Source organism: Leishmania braziliensis, chromosome 31 (assembly GCF_000002845.2).
Source record: "Leishmania braziliensis MHOM/BR/75/M2904 complete genome, chromosome 31".
NCBI classification, from domain to species: Eukaryota; Euglenozoa; class Kinetoplastea; order Trypanosomatida; family Trypanosomatidae; genus Leishmania; species Leishmania braziliensis.
This window is the reverse complement of record NC_009323.2, coordinates 969,270-980,369: the sequence shown is the minus strand read 5'-3', so window position 1 is coordinate 980,369 and position 11,100 is coordinate 969,270. Positions and strand designations below refer to the sequence as shown.

Below are 11,100 nucleotides of genomic sequence, written 5' to 3'. Positions count from 1 at the left end.
TCCCTCCCCTCTTTCATTGAACTCGGCCACTATGCCGCCTTTCTTCGGAGCAGCACTGTCATCGCTCAGCGTCGCTTTGGGCGACCGTCTCTGTTTGCATAATGGCATCGCACGCACTCATGCACAACTGCTCGGCTTGCTGGTGCAGCAGTAGAGCGGCAGCAAACAAACGACCACGGCCCCAACCAACAAAGTTCAGGCTGCGTTTTTTCCCGTTTGCGTGACTGTGCGCACGCCAGCGTCTGATGCTGCCACAGAGTGACCGGTGTGCGTCGAAGGAGGAGCTGAGGTGTGCCCTCTGCGACGAGGTTCACTGGTGAACAGCAACGGTGCCTGCTGGCTGTGTAGTAGACACGGCATCCACAACCTCCCGATGATGCCGGCCGCACCACCGTGGTAGCGCAGGGCCCAGCACCCACTCTGCCTGCGGAGGCCAGGCAACCCTCCGATCCCTGCCAATGCGGAAGCCCCTCTGATAGTGACACGGTTATTCGCCCACGACACAACAAATTCAGAGCGATTCATGGCTGCTGAAGGTGGTAGTCATGTCCTGGATGGCGTCTTGTTGCAGGAGCCTGAGCGGTGAACACACTGGTGCGACCCATGCGATGGGCAAGTGATCAGCGTGACTCGACCGCATCTCACCCGGCCCTCTCTGCCCCCTGATTGGAGGGGGCTGCTGTGAAGCGACGTGCAAGACGGGTGGGTAGAGTGTGAGGCAGAGGCCGTGTGGTGATAACTATGTTGTCATTGCTACAACGCATGTCTACCACTGCTTCGCGCCGCGCGATGGGCTTCTGGCAGCAAGGGGGAGAGCGGAGTTTGTCTCATGTTGTATGGCAGAGAGGGGGCACCTTGTGAAGGTGCCAAATGAAAGGACGTCGATGCGCTCGCTCAAGGAAGCCTCCTTTCCATGAATTTGCTCTTACTAGCCTCTGTGCCGTGTAGTGGTGCGATCGCTTATTCGTTCCTGGTGCCTCTTCGCTCCGTCGTTTCCTCGCTGGGCTTCACTCCACTACGAATGCTTCAGTTTCTCTACCGCGCTCATATATCGGCCCTCTCCCTCTGCTGCGCCTGGGGGCTTGCTCGGCTGCTGTCCTAGGCACGAGTGCTAGAGCAGAGGCGTGAAGCAGCAGTATCTGGAAACGCAGGCTCAAGTGTCATCTCGCATCTGACCAGCTTCGAGAAGTTCGTGCGAGGGTGAAAAGCACGGAGGAAGGCAGCTGAAGGAGAGTGCAAAGAAGAGACAGTGTTGGCTCTCCTTTTTGTCCTTATTGGCGGCGTCAATTCACTCGCGGATGAGAGAAGGGCGCGGGTGCGTGGGCAGTGAGTCTTTCAACGAACGAACGGCCCGACCTCCTCCTCCTCCTCGCTTCACACGCCCCTCCCTTTTTTTCGTTTCGGAAGGCATGCGTCGCCTCATCTTCTCTCTCGCTCATCCTCTCGGATTCGTGCCTTGTGTTCGTGTGGTGTTTTCGGCGTTCGCGAAGGCCTCAGCTTTGCCCTCCTCCGCCGCCTCCTCGAACAACCGAATAACAGACGGTGGATACCGCCATTCTCACTTGCCCATCGCCTTGCTTACGGCGTTCGGTAGAAGAAGCACTGCGAGTGGGACGGAGGGGGTAGAAGCTCAAGAAGAGCCCTTTCCCTCTGTCAGTTTTCTTGGCAGTTCCCACGCCGGCTGCTGCTGCACACCTTTGCGTCTTCGACAAGACTCTCTACTCTCCACTTCTCCCTCTCGTGCGCCAGGACAGCTTTCAGTTCGCGCATGCCCCTCACACAGACAAAACAGAAGAAATAGAGGGCACAGCTCGATCCTCTTCATCCACCTCCCTTTCTCACCTCACACACACACACACCGCTTGGCATATTGATTGTCGTTAGGTGCGTTGTGTGAGCAAAAAACCCTTCACGAAGCCAAGTCCTTCATTTTCGTCGTGTCTGTTGCGCTCCCGCTGTTTTCTCTCCGGTAGCACGCCCATCTGTTCTACCTCACCCATGGCATCATTCGATCCCTCTCTCCTCCTCCATCCCTTTTTCTCGATTACGCTCTGATTGCTTACATATATATATATATGTGTGTGGGTGGGTGTGGGTGTGTGTGTACTCGCACTCGTTCTCTTTTGATCTCTGGAATCCCTTCTGGCCTTGTATACTCTGCCATCCCCCTCCTGCTCGCTGCGCCCTCTCACTCATAGGCACGCATGGGGAGGTGGTGACTCTCTTTCTTTTCCTTTCCTGGTTTCGCCTCATGCTGCTGAACGCGGTCGGTGCAACAGTGTTTACACTGTATCGACGAGAACGAGCGCGCACACATCTTCGGGGAGAGAAATAGGGAGAGAATCGCGCCGTACGCATACCCCCCAAGCCTCCAGTGGAAGACCGACATGCGGTTGCCTTTGGCTTTCCCACAGGCGTTGACGCTGAAATCCCGGAAAAGGAAACGTCGATTACGCGCTGCTGCTGCTGTTGGGACTGCTGTCCTCCCTCGCCTTGGGTGTTTCAGCTGGGGCCCCACTTCTTCCGGATTTCGTTGTCGTGCGTGCTGCGGCGTGCTCTGTTGTGTTATGGTGTTTGTTTTCTCTGCTCTGCGCCTTTTCTATGAGCTAAACGCATTTGGCTGATGTGTTTACGGCTTTTTCTCTTATCTGTGATGTTGTGCGTCCTTTGTCGTTGCGGCCGCATCGGTTTACCTTCCTCATTCACTTCATCACCCTGACGCTCGCGTATCTTTGCAGAGGCGTTTGTGTGTATCTGATCTGCTGCGCGTGTGGTGGCTTGTGCTGCTACCAGCGCCGACACTACACTGTGCGACCATCCAAGCCGATAAGAGGAAGACGAGGGCTTTCATCTGCCTCTCCTCTGCTTGTGCACTTCGTTCAGTCGCGCCAACGCCTTTTCGCTTTGCTCGGCTGCTTCGTCTCTTCCACTGTCGAGAGGGTCGGCGCCGTCTCCCCTTCTTGTCTGCCTCTCCACTGCGAGTACGGTGCGCTGGTTGTTTTCCTCTCCCTGTCGCTGTGCGTGTGTGTGTGTGTGTGTGTGTGTAGCTGAACTCCTCCTCTCCCCCCCCCCCACACACCCACCCCTTCTTAGCGTGGCATTGGCGGCCTGGAGTCGGGCGTGCATTGCGCGATCAAATGTCTCCTTTGGTGCCCGTTGCTTTTGGGCTGCGCATTCGGGGCATCACTGACGCCTGCAGCTGATCAGCCGTCCAGACAGTCAAAGTGAAAAGATGCACACCTATACCTTCGCCGCCCTCTCTCAGCGAACAACAAAAAGGGAAGTCTCTGAGCCCGAGGCTTCTCGTCGGCGGCCCTGCTCTCTCTCTCTCTCGTTCCCTCAACTGTGGCTTCGACGTGTGTGCTCCTCAGCGCAGAAGAAACTGGGAAGCGCTGAGAGCGACCACCTGCTGTTTTTGTCTGTGCCGTGCTCTCTCTCTCTCTCTCGACACGCTCACACCCTCTCCCTGTAGACTCTTGCAGTGGTAAGAGCAGCCTTTCGTCTGGATAGGCCATACGTCTCACTGACCCCACCCCACCCCCTCCACACCACTGCCCTCCATAGACCTGAGTTGCCGCCGCCTATCACGCGCCAGTCACTTTTGCACGCGAGCATATTGAAGTCAGTCTGAGTGCCTCTCAACGGTAATGCGTTGCTGTGGCTCTTTCCACCTGCTCTTCTCTGCCTCGCATCCATCACATCGTTTTTCGTAGACAGGCGCCACTACGGACACACACACACACGCGGTGGGGAAGGATTCGCAGACGCTGCAGCTGTTGTTCGTTTGGTGCGTGTTGGTACTTCATGGGAGCGGGGTAAGAACTGAACATGTGGACGGTCTATCACCGGAATACCCGACGCCAAACGGCTGAGGCTGGCAACAGCGGTAAGGAGGCCTCCAAGTCGCTCGACCTCAGCTCTTTGCGCCTCTGCACGTCTGCACGAGTGTCAGTTGGGAGACCGCGAGCACTGCTTCGTCTGCGCGCCATCGCCGTACTGCTCCTTGTCGTGCCACTGATACTGTTAACAGGCCTTTACCACGTCACCATCAATGACGAGGTGTACTTGAATGAGGCAGAACAGCCGCCCCTCCCAGAAGCCAAAGCGCTTGAAGTGCTGCACAAAAGCGATGTGCACGTCTCTCTCATCATGCCTCTCCTAATAGAGGGCAATGCAAGCGCACTCGCGCCAGACAGTGCGTCCCTGGCTGACCTTCTCGGTCCCCTGATGCAATCTGAGGAGGCCCTTTGCTATCACAGTGGCGACCACAGCACACAGGCTCTTGTTAACCCGGTACACGCGGTGGTCATAAGCAGAACTGCTGCAGCTTCCCCCGCTCTTGCTGCCGCGATACGCAGCGTTCTGCCCGATGGGGTGTCGCAAAGTGGAGACGTGCTTCCACAAGGCACCCCTTTTGGCAAGCTGACGCCTGCGCAGTCGTGGCGCGCGTGGGAGCTGAGCACGGACGCTGTGCGTGCGGCCCTTCGCGGTGCCACGAACGGCACTGCGCTGTGCTTTGGCGACCGCTTGACACTGGTGGCTCCGGTAGCATCCCTGCCAGACACAACGCTGGAGGTGCTGGTGGACACTGCGCTGAGAACGCGTGGTGGCCGCACTGGGTCGCACTTCGTTGTTTTGCCATCATTCCTTGGCGCGACTCGGATGCCGTACACTGAGCCCGGTGACGCGCTGGAGACGCGCCACGAGGGCACGGGGCTCCTAGACGCGCTTGTAAGAACGGCAACACAGCGCAACGGCGGCCGCGTCGCAGCTGCGCAGTGTACTATACTGCAGCACAGCGGCAACAGTAGTGGCTGGCACTACCCGTTACCGCGGCTCACGACAGATGAGCTTAGCTCACTCCGTGTTGTGGACAAGGGTGGGCTGACGGGAACCACACACAACGGCGGGGTGCTGCTGCCATACCTGACACGGCGGCTGAGCGGGTACAGCGCTGCAGACCAGCGCGCGTCGTGGGAGGAGGTGGTGGACGCTGTGTCGCTGCACTGCAGTATATTCAGCCGCCGTCTATACGATGCCGTTGGTGGGCTTGCGGGCGCACTGTCGAGCCCCGCTGTGACGGACACTGTGAGTGTGCTTGAGGACCACGCGATGGGGGCTGCGGACCGTGGTGGGTGGGCGCTGTCGCTGCGGATGCAGCAGGTGTACCCTGCATGGCAGGTGTGGGGAAGTCGCGCTGCCGCTGTGGTGCGCAATGATGTTGACGGGGTACGGGAGCTCCCTTCTGTTGTTTCACTGCAGCGGCCTCTCTTTTCGCTGTTGGACCGGTACGGCCACTCACAGTATAACGTGCTGACGGAGCTGCAGCGCCGCCGCATGGGAGTGCCGTGGCGTCTTCGTGGTGAAGATCCGCAGCGTTCTGAAAAGTGGACTACTGCGGAACAGAAGTGTCTCCCACCGGTAATGAGGTACCACATGGACTCCTCCGCTCCCTGCGTTGGGCTAAACATCGAGGCGATGGCATACATCCGTCCGCTGATGGAGCGCTATGGGATCGGTGTAATAGGTAACCACCGGCCATGTCCGAAATCCGGTGATGCGCTCCTTCAACTTGCATACGGGCGTGTGAGGGATTTGTTCAAGAGTGTGCCGGCTGAGGCAACTCAGATGTTTTTCCGTGCTCGCTTACGTGAACGCGCCACTCTCGTCTTCCAGCACGCACGCGCGTATAATTTCCTTCCACTTACCGAACGTCATCCCCGTGAACCCCCAAGGGTGTACATTGGGCACAGCATGAGCGAACTGTCCAACATCAGGCAGAACTGGATAGTGCCAATGCAGACACGTACCGACGAGGTCTGGACGACTGCAGACTTCTTCGCCACCATCTATCGCCGCAATGGCGTGAACCCTGCCAAAATCCGCGTTGTACCGGAGCCTGTTGACGTGTACGAGTACGACCCGGCCAACTACGTACGTCAGCCAGCAATGTATAGCTGCCCGGATATATCGTCGTGCGACAACCGACCGAACTTGACCAGAGAGGAGCGTCTGCAGCGGTACGTGTTCTTCTCGAACTTCAAGTGGGAAGACCGCAAGGGATGGGACGTGCTTCTGAAGGCGTACTGGGACGCGTTCGGCCTTTCTGCCCCGCCGGAGCTGCGTGAGCGCACGACGCTGGTGATCAAGACACAGATATCTAAGAAGTATTCCCCCTATTTATCCAAATATTCGATCCTACACTTCATCGAGACATGGGGGCGCAGCGGTGCATTGCCGGGGTTGAGGTCCATAGCGGACTTTCCTCACATTGTCGTTGTCGAAGGCAAATTAAGCGGAACCGAAATTGCCCAGATGTACGCCAATGCGGATGCCTTTGTGTACCCAACGAAGGCAGAGGGATGGGGGCTGCCTGCTGCGGAAGCGATGGCGATGGGGCTGCCAGTGCTCATCACGGAGTGGAGTGGGCCACTGCGGATGATGGAGCGTGACTCTTGCTTCCGCATTCCCGTTGACGGGCTTGAGGAAATCTTGCTGAACTCGCCCTACGGGTACGCGGAAGGTATGAAGATGGCTATGCCGAGTGTTGAAAAGACCGCAGAGCTGATGCAGTACGTCGTGAAGCACCCGGAGCATGCGCAGCGTGTTGGTCATCGCGCGCGTGAGTACGCTGTGCGTGAGCTGAGCGAGGAGGCCGTTGCAGACAGGATGGATCGCCTGTTTGTCCGTTCTGTGATTCGGAAGCTACGCGGATGAATTGCCCGTGACTCGCTTTTTCTTGTTTGTGTTCGATACGGAGTACTTTTGATGGCTGATGCGAGTTGTCCTGCTGTTGTCCTGCTTTCGCGGCTCTGCCTTGGTGCGTGGAGGCTATTGCGGAGAGGATGGACAACCTAATTTTTCTAGCTCTTCCGCCCGTCGTGCACGTGTGGTGTACAGACTGATCGGTAAGAATGGCACGCAAATCGTGGAAGTACAAGAGAGGCGTCACCTTGTTGTATACTTGTCATTTTCTATGCCCTCCCTTCCTCCCTCTCGCACTATACTATCCTCCCTTACCCCCTCTTTTTGCAAGTAAGCAGGTCCCTCTTGGCTCTCTGATGTGTTGCTCTTGGCCTACCCCACGCACGCGCTCTCTTCCCTCCTCAGCCATCAGAGACAGAGTTGAGAGCAATGCGTGCATGCCTCCAATCATCTCGGTCGCTGACATGTGCCCTCTTTATATGTTGCGCCTCTTTTCCTCCTCTCTACGGTTTGGTGCGCACAAATTTGATATTCCCGGCGATTTGGATCCTGCCACTTAAGAATGGGCTCGGGCGTCCTAAAATGTCCGCACCTCGCCCCCACCCCACCCCCTCTACTTGTGGAGCGGCCGGGCCCCAGTGAAAAGGCAAATACAAAAAGGAGTGCGCGCGAGGTTATCGGCTCCCGCCTCACTCCCTCTCACTCTTTGTGTCATTGTCGTCGGTGTTGTGTCAGGCGTTCGCTCATTTGTCTCTCTTTTCCCCCTTTTACTCGCGCGTTGTTTGTGATGGCGGAAACGCCGATAGAGCTCGTTGGCACCCTAGACGCAACCTCCTGTCTCCGTTGCCGCAGTAGTACCAGCCGCGCATCACCGTCCTCATGCCTGCGGCTAGCTGCGTCGGCGGTGAGATTATGGAGGGCGTGAAGCAGTGCCGCGACTCATCTGTCTTGGCTCCCTGAGCCCCTTATGTGATGCAGCCAAGTCATCGGTAGTTCGACCCCCCCCCCTCTCTTCACGCGCCACCTCTTGCTTTGTTGAATAAACCAATGAAGTGACGGTTAGGATGAGACATGCAGCCGTCTCACAACCCGAGAGCACGACCGAACTGAGTGACTGACAAGAGGCGAAGCTGCTCTAGCGCGTGAACACTTTTGCGCAGCGCCGCTTCGCCGTAGCCCATCAGCCACTTTGTGTGCCCTTTTTGCTTTCTCTCTCGAGCTGCCGTCCTCTTTCTCCTCTTCGTTCGCGCTTCTCCGGTTAGTCTCTGGCCGCTGTCGCCTTCCCCCTTCCACCCCTCGCCTCCCTATCGCATCGCCTCGGCCCACTTTTGCTTCCGTAGCGCTGGTCGCAGGTATCGCGTGAGAGTGGGCTTCTATTTTCTTCCTCCATTCGAGGAAGCAACAGTGCAAATCTGTGTGAGCGTGCGCTTGTCTGTTGTATCGTTGGCGGTCACCCTGAACTGTCATTGTCTTCTTTAGTGCCAGTTGTTTTGCAGTTACTTGTAAGCGCTCATGCGCCGAGGCAGAGAGAAAGGGTCCACAATGAATGCTGAAACAGTTGTCGGCTACTCATCGCAACCAACGACTGGTGCGCTCTTACCTCGGCCTCTCCCTCAGAGTGGCTGTGCGTTATGGCTTGGGAGGCCGCCAGTGCAAATCGTCTGCGAGGGACAACACGCGATGGCGATGCGCCGCACGTCGACGTGCCCTTCTCCACATGCTTAAGCCGCGTAGAGATGCGTGTCTTCTCAGCTGCCCTTGTCCCATGCCTCTCGTTACTTCGCTTTCACCCGTCTCCTCACTCATCTTATTTTTCTTTTGCTGAAGTCCCTCGTGCTGGTCTTTGGCGGATCACGTGGCGATGCTCAGTGCTCGCTCGCTCTCGCCGCCGCCTCCCTCCAGATGTGCAAAACAGGGGTAGAGCACGAGCGGCTTCTTGCGAACACCGGTGGCTTCTTGTCGTCTCGCCCCAGGAGGTGATCCTTCTTTTCTTCTCTGTGAACAAGCGTTGCCATGCGGATTCAAGTGGGCAGCGGCAATGTGCATAAACATGGCCTCCAATAGCCACCCCGCACCTTCGTTGCCCCGCTCCTCTGTAACGCATACGTCGCCCATCTGTCGACACTCTTCCCTCTACGCCTCTTCTCAAAGGGCCTGAACGCTGCTCTTCTGCGGGTGTTTCAACCGCAGCACGCCTTTATTCGTCCTGCCGCTCAAGCGCTTGTCTAATGGCGCAGCATCCCCACCTGGATGCCTCGTGGTGAGACCTGCGCAAGCTGTGCACCGACTAAGGCTGTAAACCTTTTTATAGTAGTTCCCCAGTCCTTTGTAAGTGCCGTGCTGCTGCTGCTCTTTCCCCCAACACGCACTGAAGGCTCCCATGGGAAAGCGATGAGGGGCAGTCTGTCGAACAGCAAAACAAGAAGCCGTACAACGACAAATGACACAGCAACATCCGGTGTTTCAACTCGCTGTGCGCGACTCTCGACCCAGGTATCCTCGCGTCTCCGATGATGGGTCGTAGCATTTTGGGGAGGCTATCAAGAGCGCGCCCCCTGCCCCGCGTCTAGGTGGGGGACGACACAATCAGCGGCGCATGCATGAGCGACAACGCGCCTACAGCGGACTCATCGACTTTGCCCGAACCATTCGTGGGAAGGGCTCCTTAGCCCTCCAGTGCAACCGTCGTATCGCGACGCAGCTCTACGAGGAACTGGCGGACGTCTTCGCGGGTATTGCCAACTACTGCGCCGCCTGCAGTGGTGATGACGGCGACGGTGGCGAGGGGCATGATATATCGATCTGCTACGACTACTACCCCATGGAGCGGTGCAGTGGTGCGGTCAGTAAGACAGGCGCGAGAGCTTTTTCGTGCGTACAATGACTACGACGGACTCCGATGAAGGTGAGGAGGACGAGTGCGGGACGCTCTTGGGCGAACGCAGACTGCCAGCCGTGATGAGAACGGGCGACAGCAGTCTTGGCGTAGGCGGTGGTGGTGCATCGCGCCACGTTAGGTCCTGCGGTGATGCAGAGAATGGCCGAGCTGGCGCACGAGACAATTCAGCTGCGTGCGGAGGTGGCGCGACTGCGACAAGAGCAGCAGCGCGGGCAGCAACCGCAGGCACAAATGTCCCTGCAGAGTTTGTCGAGCATCTTTCGGGCAAGACCTTCGGCAATGTCTCCCACCCTCACCATGCAGACTCGAAAATGACCAGCGCATTCTCGAGCAACTTGGTGCTGTCTGTTCGAGGAGGGCCCAGCGGTGATACGCGTGGATCGAGAAGAGGAGGGAGACACGGACACTCAAATGATCGGAGTCGGGAAATCGACTCGAGCACCCGATGGCGGGCGCTTCTCAAGTCCACTGCGCATCACGTCGTCGGCGACCACTGTCGCATGTTTGAATGAGAGCGCATGCCGCCATCTGTGTGTGGCCCTCTCTCTGATTGTCTCTAGTGCGCTGCCCCTTCTTTTGTTGGTATGCACGTTTGTTCTTCTCTTGTCCTCTCCCTTACACTTCCCTCGCTGTTGCTTGTCTGCAAAGCGGTGAGACGTGCCCCCCCCCGTGCACTCGTCTGTGTGCGCCACATGACGCCAGTGTACAGCATTTTCCCCTTGATGACTCGTGTTGTGCGCTTTCCACTTTTCCTTCGAGCGCGGTTAGCCACCACTCAGGTCCCTTCGTGTTCACTTCATGCAAAGAGAGGCAACGCAGCTGCTTTGCTGTTGTGCCCTGGCGACGTGCTGCGCCACTGGCACGAGCGCGTGCGCGCTCTCACCATTCGCGCAATCGCCACTCGAGCACAAAAGAATAGCCGATTGGTCTGACTCGGGGGGACGTCACTGCAAACGGTGCCCCTCTCTCGTCCTCGTGGGCGAGGGGGGACGGGATGAGGCACTTCACAGTTTTCTGAGTCCCCCTAGTCAGCGGCAGTGTCGTCGATCGCGCTCGTGTAGGGACACCCCGCCGGTGAGCATGACCTGGAGCAAGCTCAGGTCGGTACCCTCGTCGCCATGCTCTGCTCTGCCTGCGCCCGAGAACTCCTCGCATGTTTCCCCTTTACGGTCGTGTTTCCCCGCATGATGAACGAATGGTGCGCTTTAAATCGAGATGTGCCTCTCTCCCTCCCCCTCCCCGTCCCCTACTCCCTGCCACGCCTCGCCTAGGACTGATTGCGAAGAGCACCCAAGGAAGGGCACTCTATGCCGCTCCCTCTCTTGGTGATCGCGAGCGCTTAAGCAGACTCAGACCTCTCGACTGCCCAACCACAGATCGTTCATTATTTGTGCAGGTACTCCGTATGGATGAGAACACCGGCGCTGAAGTGTCCCCCCAACTCATCATTGGCATCATTTTCACGCTTCTTTGCGTCGCTGCGATACTCGCGTGTA

General features: G+C 57.7%; 1 protein-coding gene across 1 annotated transcript; it reads left to right on the top strand.

Annotated features, from left to right (window-relative positions):
• Positions 1–3,828: 3,828 nt before the first annotated feature.
• Positions 3,829–6,717, top strand: LBRM_31_2090 (mannosyltransferase-like protein; the record flags this gene model as incomplete). The annotated part of the gene is made up of 1 exon (XM_001567155.2): positions 3,829–6,717. The coding sequence occupies one exon, from the start codon at positions 3,829–3,831 to the stop codon at positions 6,715–6,717; it is 2,889 nt and encodes a 962-aa protein (XP_001567205.2).
• Positions 6,718–11,100: the final 4,383 nt, after the last annotated feature.